At 54.9% G+C, this 15,106-nt stretch overlaps 1 protein-coding gene across 3 annotated transcripts in view; it reads left to right on the top strand.

Annotated features, from left to right (window-relative positions):
• The first annotated feature begins 2,634 nt into the window (after positions 1 to 2,634).
• NSMF (NMDA receptor synaptonuclear signaling and neuronal migration factor) overlaps positions 2,635 to 15,106 on the top strand; it is a 62,822-nt gene continuing 50,350 nt past the window's right edge. For 2 of the 3 annotated variants that reach the window (XM_054174360.1, XM_054174361.1), the window contains exon 1: positions 2,635 to 2,950. In XM_054174360.1, coding sequence (XP_054030335.1) covers positions 2,844 to 2,950 — 107 coding nt within the window. In that variant the 5' untranslated portion in view covers positions 2,635 to 2,843. The remainder of the gene's footprint in view (positions 2,951 to 15,106) is intronic. The other variant, XM_054174359.1, reaches the window with a different exon arrangement.

Genomic DNA, 15,106 nt, shown 5'->3' with positions numbered 1-15,106 from the left:
TCCAAACCCTTGCTGCTCTCACCTCCTCAGGTGCCCTGAGAGCAGGTTTATAAAATACTTCCTCCAGGAAAAGCATTTTTCCAAATCCTCCTGGGAATCAAAACCTACATCCACGAAACTGGCCTGAGGGCTGGGACCCCTCTGCTGTGAGGAAAGGCTGAAGGGGCTGGGATGGTTCAGATAGAGAATGCTCCTGGGAGACCTTCTTGCAGCCTTTCAGTGTATAAAGGCGGCTTAGAAGAAAGATGAAGCAAGACTTTTTAAGCAGGGCCTGCAGGGGCAGGACAAGGGACAATGGTTTAAAACTGAAAGACAATAAGTTTAGATTGGACATAAGGAAGAGATTCTTTACTGTGAGGGTGGTGAGACCCTGGAGCAGGTTGCTCAGAGTAGTTGTGGCTGTCCCATCATTGGAAGTGTTCAAGGTCAGGTTGGATGGGGCTTGGAGTATCCAGATCTAGTGCAAGATGTCTCTGCCCATGGCAGGGGGTTGGACTATGCGGTCTTTGAAGGTGCCTCCCAATCCAAGCAGTTTTGTGATTCTATGAACTGAAAATCCCCTGAGTAGCTGATCAGCTCCTCATGAGCAGTTCATTTTCAGGCACTCAGTGACCTTGAGGGAAGTGTTTGGTCTGGCAGGTGACAGTGGGGTCAAGGAGGTGTCTGAACTCTCAGCTCTGCCTTATGGCTCTGCTACCTCAACTCTCCTCCAGCGACTCCTGTGCTGCCCTGGGCCCCACTCTGCTACGATGGTGGTGAGCAGTGACAGGCTGAAGGCACAAGGCCAGTGGAGGAGAACAGGCACTTGTATCAATCCTTTAGAGATGTTGTGTTTGAAACCTGATGGCCCAACCTTCGTGACCATGTCCACCCACACACCACCGTCAAGAGAGCACCCAGCTGTGGAAAACGCAGTGTGCATAAAACCTTTCCCTGGCTCTGTCACGGGCAGGCCACGGGGTTATGTCAGAATGAATGCTTATTTTGAAAGGCTGCAGGTATAGTTCTTGACAGGAGCCCAGAGGGAGCCTCCTCTCACCACCTGCAGTGTTGGTTAGACATTCACCTCAGGCGAGACCCCAAAACCAAGATGGGCAGGACCGTGGAACTCTGCTGATGGCTGCACCATCATTTACCAGCAGCTCTGGCTAATCAGGAGGGTCCCAGGTGACTGAAGGTTACAAAATGTGATGCCCATCTACAAGAAGGGCCAGAACCAGGGTCCAGGAAACTACAGACCTGTCAGTCCGACCTTGGTGACAGGGAAGGTTATGGAGCAGATCATCTTGAGTGCCATGATGAGGCGCATACAGCATGGGTTTGTGAGAGACAGGTCCTGCTTGATGGACCTGATCTCCTTCTATGACAAGGTGACCTGCTTAGTGGATGAGGAGAACGCTGTGGATGTCATCCACCTGGACTTTAGTAAAGCCTTTGTCACTGGTTTCCACAGCACCCTGCTGGGCTCATGGCTTGGAGGGGTGGATGCTTCACTGGATAAAAAGGCAGGCTGATGGCTGGGCCCAGAGAGTGCTGGGGAACGGGGCTACAGCCCGCTGGTGGCCAGTCACAAGTGGTGTTCCTCAGGCCCCAGCACTGGGGCCAGTTCTCTTTGATCTCTTTACCAGTGGTCTGGATGAGGGGGTCGAGTGCAGCCTGAGTCAGTTTGCAGATGACACTGAGTTGGGTGGCAGCATTGGTCTGCTGGAGGGTAGGGAGGCTCTGCAGAGGGACCTGGCCGGGCTGGATTGATTGGCCAAGGCCAGTGGGATGTGGTTGTACAAGGCCAAGTGCTGGGTCCTGCACTTGGATCACAACAACCTCATGAACACTCCAGGCATGGGGCAGAGTGGCCGGAAACTGCCCAGCAGAGAAAGACCTGGAGGTGCTGGTTGACAGCAGCTGGATATAAGCCAGTGGGTGCCCAGGGGTGGCCAAGAAGGTTACCAGCATCCTGGCCTGGATCAGTAATGACCAGCAAGATGAGGGTAGTGAAGGTGCCCCTGTACTGGGCACTTGTGAGTGCCACACTTCAAACAGTGGTTCAGATTTGGGGCTCTCACTCCAAAAAGGACATAGAGGGACTGGAGAGTGTCCAGAGAAGGGCAGCAAAGCTGGGTCTGGAGAACAGAGCTGGGAAGGAGCAGTTGAGCAAACTGGGGGTGTTCAGTCTAGAGAAGAGAGGCTGAGGGGACACCTCATAGCTCTCTACAGCTCCCTGAAAGGAGGTTGCAGTGAGATGGGGGTTGGTCTGTTCTCCTACGTAACAAGTGACAGGATGAGAAGAAATGGCCTCAAGTTGCCCCAGGGGAGTCTTAGGCTGGACATGAGGAACAATTTCTTCCCTGGCGGAGTGGCTAAGCGCTGGCCCAGGCAGGGCAGTGGCAGAGTGCCCATCCCTGTAGCGGTGGATGTGGTGGCGGTGACCTGGCAGTGCCGGGTTAATAGCGGGGCTTGACCCGAAAGGTCAAGAACGATTCGATGATGTTACGCCTGCCCTTCGCCGGGGTCGGCGGTGCAGGGCGGCCGCCTGCCGCCCGCCGCGTCCCCCCAGGCGGGGCCGGGCACCATGATGTCAGCCGGGAGGCGGCGGGGGCGGAGAAGAGGGAGCCGCCGGCCAAATATAGCAGCGCTTCCTGGGCGGCGGGCGGCGCCCGGGCCCTCCCTCCTGCCGCAGTCAATGAGGAGGCAGCGGCGGCGGCGGAGCGCTGCACTCGCCGGGGGCAGCGCGGCCGGGGGGCGCCGCGGCATGGCGGGGCGCTGAGGCAGCGCGGCAGCGAGGGGCGGCGGCGGCGCCCCGGCACCCGGCCCCGCCGCGGCATGGGCAGCCGCGGGGTCGTGCGATGAGCGCTCCCCCGGCGGCTCCCCTCCGAGCGAATATGGGCACAGCCGTGTCCAAAAGGAAGACGCTGAGGAACGAGGCCATGTCGTCGGTGGCGGCTAAAGTGAGGTAGGTAGGTAGGAAGGTGGGTGTCGGGGGTGCGGGCGGGGCCCCGTCGGCAGCGCCTCAGTGAGCCCCCGCGGTGCCGGGCACCCTGCCCGCCCCCGGTCGTGTCGGGGGCTCTGCCCGCGGGGTGCCGAGCTGAGGGCAAGGCCCCGAGCCCCTCGGGACGCGCCCAGGTGGCCGGCTGCGGGCATGACCTCGGCGCTGTGCCCCCGGGGCCGGAGCGGCAGCGGTGCAGGACCATCGGGGCAGAGTGCTCCGTCCCGGGACTGGGGAACGGCAGCGCAGGGCAGGAGAGCTTGAAGGGACCCCGGGTTGTACCCGCGGGACACCGCCGGGCAGTCGCCGTGGCCGGCGGCCGCTGCAGCCACCCGCTTGCAGCCGGCTGCTGGCTGCGGGCGACCGCGCTCCTCCCGCACGCAGCGGAGCCTCAGCCTTTGGAGAGGTGATTTGTCCCCGAAGGTGTCCTCGCTTCTTGCTGCCGGCCCGGCCAACATCCTCCGCAGGTTTGGTTTGCCGGGTTGGCAAGGAACGGGTCACAATTGGATTCTCCAGGGCTGGATCTTTCTCATCCTTGGGAATTGGAAGTGTGGTCTGTTTGCTCGGTGGTTTCGTATGGGCTGAAATGCCAGTTGTGTGTCCGAGGGCAAAGTCATCGGCTGCCTTCAAGAGGTCTTGCGCCTTTGAGTGGAAAACCTATTGGATGGAAATCTGGATCCTCCATATCTCCCCTCCTGGGCAGTGTCCCAAGCCGCTACATCAAGCAGTGAACAGATCGGGTGCTGCCTTGTGCCTGTTAGGTTACATTGCTCGTCCTGCGGTGTAGCGTTTCACTTACTGCCCGGTCCCCTGGATTTTAGCATCAAACATGGGGGATCCTAGCAAATGGATTGCTGCTCGATTGTACTTCTGTTTAAGAAGCTGTCACAGGTGAGCTTTGCTGCAATACCCCTTGCCCAGGATGATGGAAGTCCCAGCAATTGCCTGGTGACTGTCAGGGGGCATTGGCGCAGCTTTTGTGCTGCTCTTACAGCCGTGCAGAGGGGTAGGGCTGTCAGATCTCTGCTACATCCAGAGTAGCTCTTTGCTGCTGAAAAAGATGGGAAGAAATAAACTTTCTGGCTGGGTTATGTAACATCTCCTTTGTGTTAGGCATTAGACTAGTCCAGAGTCATGTGCAGGACTCGATAACGTGGTGCTGAGAGATCTCCGTCACCTCTCTGTGTCTGTAACTCACCATTACGGCATCTCTGCCGTGCCTGGAGGTAAGGCAGACTCACGGCTTGAAGTGAAAAGATCCAAAGATGTCTATCTGTTGCTGTCTGTGTCGTGAAGGAATCCATCCTTCAAAGTCTGGAGTGTCTCTGGGGGAAGCTGTCCAGGCAGGGGCTGGAAGTTCTCCTCACGTTATCCCGTGCCCTGTGCGTAACCAGTCACAAACCCGCCAGTGCTTTCAGCAGCGCTCTCAGCTCTGGAAGTGGGATTCGTTTTGGCAGATGTCAGCCAGCTGGATGCACAGGAGTGACACAAAATGCACCATAACTGCTGTAATGGGGCTCTGGGTGTGGGATTAGACAGGCACACAAACAACACGCTGGCTAATCCGTGAGATTTCAGACGCTCCTGTGGGTGTTTGGGAGCAGGTAATGTATTTTGTGGCTTGGTAGCTTCCACCAGGATGAGCAGATGCTACTCAACACCTGGATCTGTTCCTGTGTGACCTGCTCTAGGTGATCCTGCTCTGGCAGAGAGGTTGGACTGGAAGATCTTTCAAGGTCTCTTCCAACCCTTGACATTCTGTGGTTCTATGTAAAGCCCAGGAGGTGCCTCTGAGGCTCTGGTTTGCTATATACCTGTTTTAACTACTGACCAACTGCTGCTACTGTTCTGTGGGAGCTCTGAGGTGTCTCCTGGTGGTGTGAATTTTGGTAGCTTGACCAGAAAAGTTACCTGAATGGACTTGGGATGGGGAGCAGAAAGTCCTTGAGGAGCGTATGGTCACAGACTGTGGTGCAGCACAGGTGCCCTTCTGTGTCTCTTTGTTCGTGCCTGTTCTGTTCTGTACTGGAAATGCCTAATTGAAAAAGCCTTTGTGGAGAGCAGAGAACTTGTGGGGTATCTCCCTGCATTGAAAGGGGCAATCCCTTTGCCTGGAGAAAGTGCTGGTGGGAAGAAGCGCTGCCAGCGTGCCTCCATCCAGGCACATCTCAGTCCCTGCCTTGTGTGGGCTCTGCCACGCTCAAAATTTCTACAGCAGTCATGACCCACCTGCTGAAAGGCTTCCTGGAACACATCATACATGGTTCCTCTGCTCTGGGTCCTCTTCTATGTATCCCTTGTGCTCTCATTTTCCTTGTCTACAGTGAGGACTCAGCAGGACAATAGATGAGGCTACAGAGCCAGCTGATGGTGCCCTGCCCGTGAGGGTTGGTGACTCTGATCCCCTGTGAGGGTAGCGCTGCTGCAGTGGTCAGGTCCCCTGCAGTTCTGTGCAGGCAGCTGTGGGGGTCCTATTCTCTTGCTGCAGCAGGAGATGCCCTGGGATCGTTTCTCTGCACCTCCTGAGCCCTACCCTGTTCATATTTCTCCTGATTTTTCTCTCTACAAGAAAATAATGTAACATCTGCTGCAAGTCCAAGTGGCCACTGGTGTCTGTTTCTGATGGGTGGCCGGGGTGGGGGGCTGTGCACCTGAGTGCCCTGCTGAGCGGGGAGCGTCCTTTGCTTGCTGTCCTGAGCAATGGGATGGAAGCAGAAGGTGCAGGCTCCCTAAATTCTTAACCCAAAACCTCTGCAGAGTGGAGACTCAGGGGAGCCTCTTGTCCCAGAGGAATTAATTAAGCTCTGCACAGTTTGTTGTGTGCTAGAGCTTTTAAATAGCTTCTTACAAAACAAAGGCAGAGCTGCTCTGGGCTGGTGTTGGTGAGAGCATCCACAGCGTTGGTGACTTTGGTCTCTGTGGTCCTGCCCTCTCCTGAGAGAAGGCTCTGTGCATGGCACCGGGAGGTGCCTGTGGCTCAGTGCTGTTGCTTGGATCAGATCTGAAGCCCTCATAAGCGAGATGTCACTGCCAGACTCTTTCCTTCCTCCGTCTGCCTCTTTGCCTTGCAGCTCCCGGGGCTCAAGTGCTGAAGGCAGGGATGACGCAGTTGTCCTTGACTCATGACCTTGGTGCTGCCCCTCTGCTGACAGCTCCCAGGCTGCTGTGGTTTGGGCTGGTGCAGGTTCTCTTCAGGGTCCCAGCCTGAGTAGTGCCTGACACACGCTCCTTGGTTTCCTCAGCACCCCTCAAGGGCATAGATCGATCAAAGGCTTTGAATCCAGTTGCCCAGGAAGGTGGTAGAAGTCCCATCCCTGGAAACATTCTGGGTCAGGTTGAGTTGGGCTCTGAGCAGCCTGATCCAGTTGAAGATGTCCCTGCTCACTGCGTGGTGGCTGGACTTGATGACCTCTAAATGTCCCTTCCAACCCAAACCATTCCATAATTCTATGAAATGAGCTCTCCCTGTCCTTGCTGCCTACAGAACAATTCTGGGCACTCCAGGCAAATTGAGTCTTCTCCTGCAGCTCTGCTTTGGACCTCCAGCTTTTCCTTGCAAGCGCACGGTAGCGTGAGCAGGCAGACATGAGGCTGTTCCAGAACCATCTCTCCTTGCTGTGCTTAGCACAAGAAATGCCTTGAAGTTGAGGAGTGTGGTTCAGCTTACCCAATTTCAGACTCTGGTGTCTAGTCCAGTATACCCCCAGCGTGCTAAGGTTTGGTCTCACTGCCTCTCTGCTGACCCCAGGGGGCTGGGGAGTGGTTTAAACAGGGCCACGAAACGTTAACTGCTGCAAAAGGGCGAGTCTTGCACCGGCAGACTCCCAGGGTGCTTGAATGTGTCCTTTCTTACTGCCTGAGCAGTTCTGGGCTTAGATTGAGCTTCTCCATGGAGTCTAAATTCCCTTTTCCCTTGTGAATTTTCCTGGGAGGGCTGTGAACTCTCCCCTGCTTTGCCCTGTTCTGCCCGCTCTGTCCTCCCTCCTCCTGCCCAAGCTTTGTGACTGTGGGGTCTTTGACTTCAAGGTCCCTTCCTGACATTCGATTTCCCTTTCTGGAGGGTGAGCAGTTAGAATTTCAAAATTTGAAGTGAAAATTTTCTAGCTACCATCTCCCACATAGAGATTTCAGCAAACTTAATTTTTGTCAGGGTATTGTTACTCTTGGGTTTAAACAACGTAGGTGTCAGCAGTCTTTAATGACTGAGCTGTTAACTCTGGAGGTGCTGGCAGCGATCCCCTCCCTGCTTAGTGACAAGGGCAGGATGGCTGCTGGAGGAGGAGGAGGACGTAGGTCCTGGTGATGCAGGAGATCTCTCTTGTTTTCCTGAGGTGCAGCTCTGTCAGGAGCTGTCACAACAGATTCCTGCTGCAGCTCCTCTGGGCAGCGCTTCTGAAAGAACACGAGCAGGTGGTGGGTGTTCGTTCTTTTTCCATGGAATACTCCTGAATAGTCCAGGTGGTGCTTAGCTCTCTGCTGTGCTCCAAGTGGAGTTACCTCAGGTCTTTCATGCAGCTCTGAGTGTTTCAAGACAGGTTCCCTCACTCGGTTCGGTGTCAGTCTGGTGCGTCGCATCCATCTGCCTGCATCAGTTTCTCGTAGCTGCTGGTATGCATCAGGGCCCCTTGCAGCCTGTTGATGTGATTATTTCGGAGACATGAGGGCTATTCCATGCCCATCACGTTGTAATTGAGATCTTTGTTACTTGATGGCTTTCCTCCTTCTAGCAAATGTCTGTCTAGACAGTCTGTGCTTCTTTGCAACATCTCCATTTCGCTTCCCGACCTGAGCCCAGCTTTGACATCTAGTGCACAGCCGGCACTGAAGGCTGCCCTCAGCAGGGCAGCTGCCTTTGCTGCCCATGATTTGCTGCCCCATCCTACCCTCTGCACTGCTGAAGTGGTTCTGGTGGAGAAGCTGGAGAAGATGCTGGTCTCTTCTCCCAGGCTGTGGCTGTCTTGTCTTTACTGGTTTGGCTCAGGAGCGCAGTGTGCCGAGGCTCTGGTCCCTGCTTGATGGCCTTTTGTTAAACCAAGCTCTGCTGACTCTGGAACATGCAGGCCTGATCTGCCACTGAAATGAAAACCTCTCTAGATGAGTCAGGGCTAAACCTGTCATGGCATCAGCTGAGCACCTCACAGTGCTACCTGCTCATTTGTATGCAGCTTTTGCAGTGTCACACACTCAGGGTTATAGCTCAGCAGCCCAGGTATCTGTAAGGCACCTTCTGCTTCACCTCCTATGTGGAACCATATAGCTCTTTTATCTTTTGCTAGGTAAATTAACACAGAGTCATAGAATCAATGAGGTTGGAAAAGACCTCAAACATCATCAAGTCCAACCTGTCACCCAAGACCTCATGACTACTAAACCATGCCACATCCAATCCCCTCTTGAACACCTCCAGGGATGGGGACTCCACCACCTCCCTGGGCAGCACATCCCAATGGCCAATCTCTCTTGCTGGGAAGAACTTTCTCCTCACCTCCAGCCTAAACCTCCCCTGGCACAGCTTGAGACTGTGTCCTCTTGTTCTGGTGCTGGGTGCCTGGGAGAAGAGACCAACCCCCACCTGGCTACAACCTCCCTGCAGGGAGTTGGAGAGAGCAAGAAGGTCTCCCCTGAGCCTCCTCTTCTCCAGGCTAAGCAACCCCAGCTCCCTCAGCCTCTCCTCACAGGGCTGTGCTGCAGACCCCTCCCCAGCTTTGTTGCCCTTCTCTGGACACCTTCCAGCATCTCAACATCTTTCTTGAACTGAGGAGCCCAGAACTGGACACAGGACTCAAGGTGTGGCCTAAGCAGTGCTGAGCACAGGGCACAAGGACTTCCCTGCTCCTGCTGGCCACACTGTTCCTGATGCAGGCCAGGATGCCCTTGGCCTTCTTGGCCACCTGGGCACACTGCTGGCTCATGTTCAGCCAGGTCCCTCTCTGCCTGGCTGCTCTCAGCCACTCTGCCCCCAGCCTGTAGCTCTGCCTGGGGTTGTTGTGGCCAATGTGCAGCCCCTGGCACTTGGACTTGTTGAATGCCATCCTGTTGGCCTCTGCCCCTCTGCCCAGCCTGGCAAGGTTCCTCTGCAGAGCTCTCCAACCCTCTAACAGATCAACTCCTGCCCCCAGCTTGCTGTCATCTGCACATTTACTGCTGATGGACTCAATGCCCTCCTCCAGATCATCAATAAAGATACTGAACAGGCTGGGGCCCAGCACTGATCCCTGGGGCACATCACTGGTGCCTGGCTGCCAGCTGGCTGTGGCACCATTCACCACCACTCTCTGGGCTCAGCCTCCAGCCAGTTCCTAACCCAGCTCAGAGAGCTGCTGCCCAAGCCAGGGGCTGACAGCTTGGCCAGGAGCTTGATGTGGGGGATGGTGGCAAAGGCCTTGCTGCAGTCCAGGCAGACTCCATCCACAGCCTGCCCCACAGCCACCAGGCAGTCACCTGGGCATGGAAGGAGATCAGGTTGGTGAGGCAGGACCTGCCCTTCCTCAATCCATGCTGGCTGGGCCTGGGCCCTTGGCCCTCCTTCAGGTGTGCAATGACTGCCCCTAGGATAATCTGCTCCATAATTTTCCCTGGGGTGTCTCTGCTCTGAGCCCAGCTGAAGAGGTTTTTGTCCAGTGCCATCAAGCAGCTTGGTGGGACTCACTATCCAAACTATCATAGAATGCTTTAGGTTGGAAGGGACCTTAAAGATCATCCAGTTCCAACCCCCCTGCTATAGGCAGAGACACCTCCCAGTAGACCAGGCTGGACAAGACTTGAACTACTGGAGAGGAACATTTACAAAGGCAGGTAGTGACAGACAAGGGGTAATGGCTTCAAACTGGAAGAAGCTGGATTGAGATTAGACATTAGGAGGAAATTCTTCCCCATGAGGGTGGTGAGGGACTGAAACAGTTTGCCCTGAGAAGTTGTGGAAGCTCCAAGCCTGGAAGTGTTCAGGGCCAGGCTGGATGAGACCTTGAGCAGCCTGGGCTAGTGGGAAGTGTTGCTGCCCATGGGAGGGTATTGGATCTGGATGATCTTTAAGGTCCCTTCCAACCCAAACCATTTTAGGATTCTACATTGGCTGTGATGGTGAAGTCAAAACTGAGCTGAGAGAAGAGTATGGTTGTGTGGCTTGTGTTGGTGCAGTGTGGTGATGAAAGGGCTGGAGGAGAATGGGATGGACAGAGCAGCTGCCATCTGTTTGAGTTGTGCTCTGGATGTATTTCAGGCAAGTCAGTGGGTGAGCAAGGAGAGGAGGGAGTAAATGACACAGTAATGATGAGAGCAAGTGCTGGTAACCTGGAGTGAGTGTGAGCACAGTGAGGGCAGAGAGGGAACACAAAAGGCTTGGCAAGGGGAGGTCAGGCATAAGGAGCAAGCGTGGCCAGCAAAGCCCCCTTGGCAAAGGGCACATGCAGATATCTGTGGGAGAGTGTCTGAGGCACAGCCAAGGAGAGCCCAATGGTGCTTGGGAAGCAGGAATGTGGAAGGGAACCACTGAGATAATAGGCACACAAATGAGCCTGAAGTTTGCAGTGTAATTGGCTGGAAAATGCCTGCTGCACACTGTGCTGTGCAGGCCTCATTGCCTCGTTAGCTGCTGCTAGATAGCTGTGATCAAGTGTTTGTTTGTTTGCTCTTGGGTTGGCCTCCAGCATCTGAGAGCCATGGAACAGTAGTGACAGAGCTGCAGGTTCAGGCTGGGCTGGGCAGTAATGGGTTTGAGCACCTCTGTGCTCCTGACTCTGCTTCTGACCTGCAGGGAGGGCACTGCCTGTGCTCACTTGGGGGTTTACAGATTCACCGACGGCACTGGGCTGGAAGGGAGCCTCAAAGGTCATCTTGTCCAACCCCCCTGCAGGCAGCAGGGACTCCTCCAACTGGATCAGGCTGCACAGGGACACATTGAATCTGACCTTGAATGTCTCTGGGGATAGGGCCTCAACCATGGTGAAGAACTTCCTCCTGATGTCCAACCTAAATCTCCCCTGCTGCAGTTTGAAACCATTGCCTCTCATCCTATCCCCACAGCCCCTTTTGAACAGTCCCTCCCCAGCCTTCCTGTGGGTGCCCTTCAGACACTGAAATACAGCTGTAAGGTCTCCCTGGAGCCTTCTCTTCTCCAGGCTGAACAGCCCCAACTCTCTTAGTGTTTCCCCACAGGGGAGGTTCTCCAGCCCTCTGATGGCCTCCTCTGGACCTGCTCCAGTAGGTCCATGTCCCTCTTGTGTTGGGGGCCCCAGAGCTGGATGCAGTGCTCCTGTCTCATCAGCCTGGGGGAGCAGGAGGGTGAAGTTAGAGACACTGCAGCACCTTTAAGCTTGGGCTCTTGTCCTGAGTGAGAGGCTTTTCCCTGTGGAGGGGGTGGGATGGAGGGAGCAGTGCTTCTCTTGACCTCTGTGGCAACCATTTGCAGTCTGGGTCTTGGAAGGTGCTTGGGGAACGACAGATGAACCCACATGGCCTTGGAGCCTGGTTACAGACTAAATCTTGTAACCATATTTCAGGCTTTTTTGTGTAGGCTGCCACATTCTCTCACTGAGAATTCACCTGAGAGCTTGCTCCTGGTTACTTTTGGGTTTTTTCTGCATGGAATGACTGCTGAGGCACAAGAGAAGCTTCAGTCTTCCTCAAGGGTCTAAGTGCCCCCTTTGTGAATGGATTTGATGATGTCTTGCAGGGACAGACATTTCCATGCCTTGAGTTCTTGGTGGAGGAGAGCTTGGAAGCCTCGAGCCCAGCCTTCTGCTCAAAGCGTGGCTGTGGTCAGTGCTACATGAGGTCAGCCATGGCTTTGCCTGAGCTTTAACCACCTCTGAGACAGAGGGCAGGAGCAGCTCAGGAGTGCTCTTGTCACTGCACAGCCTGATGTTAGAATCATAGAATCATTTAGGTTGGAAAAGACCTTAAGGATCGTTGAGTCCAACTGTAAACCCAACACTGCCAAGTCCAACACTAAACCATGTCCCCAAGTGCCAGTCTGGTAAATGCCTCCAGGGATGGTGGCTCAGCCACTTCCCTGAAGCAATCACAAGCCTTGTGAGGAGAGGCTGAGGGAGCTGGGGTTGCTGAGCCTGGAGAAGAGGTGGCTCAGGGGAGACCTTCTTGCTCTCTCCAACTCCCTGCAGGGAGGTTGTAGCCAGGTGGGGGTTGGTCTCTTTTCCCAGGCAAGCAGCACCAGAACAAGAGGACACAGTCTCAAGCTGTGCCAGGGGAGGTTTAGGCTGGAGGTGAGGAGAAAGTTCTTCCCAGAGATAGTAACTGGCCATTGGAATGTGGTGCCCAGGGAGGTGGTGGAGTCCCCATCCCTGGAGGTGTTCCAAAAGGGATTGGATGCAGCACTTTGAGCCATGGTTTAGTTGTCAGGAGGTGTTGGGTGCCAGGTTGGGCTTGATGATCTCTGAGGTCTCTTCCAACCTTATTGATTCTATGATTCTGTCACATTCCAGCTCCCAGCTTTACATCTGTGTATTGCTCCAGGACTAAGTCCTGCTTTTTGCACAGACAGAAAGGTTGGGAGAGCAAGGACTTGACCTCTTGTGATGGTTATGCCTTTGTTCTTCATACTGATGGTACAGCTCCCTTGTGATCTGATCATCCTGATGTTTTTCTTGACAGCTCTTAAGTGTGGTTAAACCTCTGCAGGCAGGAGAGTTCAGCCTGGGGAAGAGATGGCTCCAGGAAGACCTTAGAGCAGCCTTCCAGTACCTGAAAGGGGCTCCAGGAGAGCTGGGGAGGGACTTTGGACAAGGGTTTATAGTGGTAGGGGAGAGAAAATGAAGCTTAAGGAGAGGACATTGAGACTGCAGATGAGGAAGAAATTCTTTAGAATGAGGGTGGTGAGACACTGGCACAGGTTGCCCAGGGAGGCTGTGGCTGCCCCCTCCCTAGAGTTTTGCCAGGCTGGATGAGGCCTTGAGCAGCCTGGGCTGGTGGGAGGTGTCCCTGCCCATGGCAGGGGGTTGGAACTGGGTGATCTTTAAGCTATCTTCCAACCCAGACCGTTCTATGATCTCTGGGGGTGCTTAGGCACTGAGGAAGAGGGTTTGGGCAACGACCACCCCAGGCTGGTGTCTGAAGGTGCAGCTGGGCACTAGAGAGGAAGAATGTGGGAAGAGAAGCGCCCTCAGCACTGTGTGCCAGCCTGTTGTGGTGCAGAACCTTGCTTCTCACACAGCTCCAGCTGCTGCTCCACAGCATTCTGCATTTGGCTGTGCTGAAGTTTAGTCCCCGGGAGATTAACTTACTCTTTCATCATCCTTCACATCGATCCCGTGTTGCTGGCTGGGGGTGACAGATGGACTTCCCACTCCTTCCAGCTCTGGTTGCTCTGGGAGGTGCAGTGAGGCTTTGTTAAGCTCTCCCCTTGGGGAGGAGCTGTGTAAAAGCAGTGAGGGAGGATCCTGGCTGCACAAGCTGGGGTGTGCTGCTGCATCCAGTATCACAGTATCACAGTATAACTAAGGCTGGAAGAGCCCTCGAGGATCATCGAGTCCAACCATTCCAGAGCAGGCTGGATAGGGTCTGAGCAACCTCACAGAATCGTGGCTTGGGTTGGCAGGGAGCCTCTAAATGTCATCCAGTCCAACCCCCCTGCACTCAGCACGGACATCCTCCACTAGATCAGGTTGCTTAGAGCCTTGTTGAGCCTCACCTTGAATATCTCCAGGGATGGGACCCCAACCACCTCCCTGGGCAAGCTGCTGCAGTGTTCCACCACCCTGAAGGTGCAGAACTTGTTCCTAACAAGCAGAAGGTTGTTTTGGAGGTCAAAGCCACTTCCCACTTGGCTGTTTGATGGCTCTTAGGAGTGTAGCCTTTTGTGGCAGCTCAGACCTAGTGAGAGGTGGTGTGAGGCTGGGCAGCTCTGAAGGAGGAGGACAGCAGATGTGATGCCTTGGTGTGGAGACTCTTCCCTGTCACAGCAAGTCTTTGGTGTGCAGGCTCTGCAGCCCTGGGGCAGATGGATGGCTGAGGCAAAGCTGCTGTTAGCCCTCTTGAGTCACAGCTCTGGGGGACTGGAGAAGCAGCACAGCAGCAGGGTGCTACAAATGTCCTGGCAGGAGGACGCCAGAGGTTGCTCTTGCCGTATGCCTTGACCAAGGATTCCCTTCCAGTGTGGGCTGCAAGCAGAAAGCTTTTCCCTGGTTGGAATATTCATAGGTTTCCTCTCTTATGTAGGCCTTGATGTGTGATGAGGGTTGAGCTCACCCTGCCTGGTGGATTCCTAACCTATTTCAGTACAATCTCAGTCATGCACAGGACCTGAATCCATCAGACAAACAGCAGCTGCTTTTGGGGGGTGGTGTGGGGGTTCCTCAAATGAGCTTCAGTACTTCAAACACTGACAGAGCTGGTGCTGGAGAGCTTAGGGGTTAAGGTAGGTGAAATGGGTGTTAGGATTAAGGTCTCAGCTGTGATAGCTCACAGGTGGCATCATTCAGAACCAAAGCAGAAGGCTTTGGAGGTGGTTGGAGCTGGGGTGGATGTCTCTCCTCCTCTGCTGCCAGAAGGGGTTTAACTTAGAGTGGTTAGAGGCAGTGAGCCATTTGCTGTGTGCATCACCAAAGCAAGGCCAAGTTTAATGCAGGGGCATTCCAGTTCTGTTAGTTTGTTTGAACAGAGAAGCTAAAGGCTGGATGAGTCCTGGGCTTGTAGTCTGGCTGTGTCTCCCAGAAAGGGACCTGGGGGTACTGGCTGATAGTAGGCTGAACATGAGCCAGCAGTGTGCCCAGGGGGCCAAGAAGGCCAAGGGCATCCTGGCCTGGATCAGGAACAGTGTGGCCAGCAGGAGCAGGGAAGGCCTTGTGCCCTGTGCTCAGCACTGCTTAGGCCACACCTTGAGTCCTGTGCCCAGTTCTGGGCTCATCAGTTTAAAAAGGACATTGAGAGACTTGAAGGTGTCCAGAGAAGGGCAACAAAGCTGGGGAGGGGTCTGGAGCACAGCCCTGGGAGGAGAGGCTGAGGGAGCTGGGGTTGCTTAGCCTGCAGAAGAGGAGGCTCAGGGGAGACTTTCTTGCTCTCTGCAACTCCCTGCAGGGAGGTTGTAGCCAGGTGGGGGTTGGTCTCTTCTCCCAGGCACCCAGCACCAGAACAAGAGGACACAGTCTCAACCTGTGCCAGGGGAGGTTT

Source organism: Dryobates pubescens, chromosome 29, assembly GCF_014839835.1.
Source record: "Dryobates pubescens isolate bDryPub1 chromosome 29, bDryPub1.pri, whole genome shotgun sequence".
NCBI lineage: Eukaryota > Metazoa > Chordata > Aves > Piciformes > Picidae > Dryobates > Dryobates pubescens.
The sequence above is the reverse complement of the archived record's forward strand: the minus strand, read 5'-3'. Positions and strand labels throughout refer to the sequence as shown.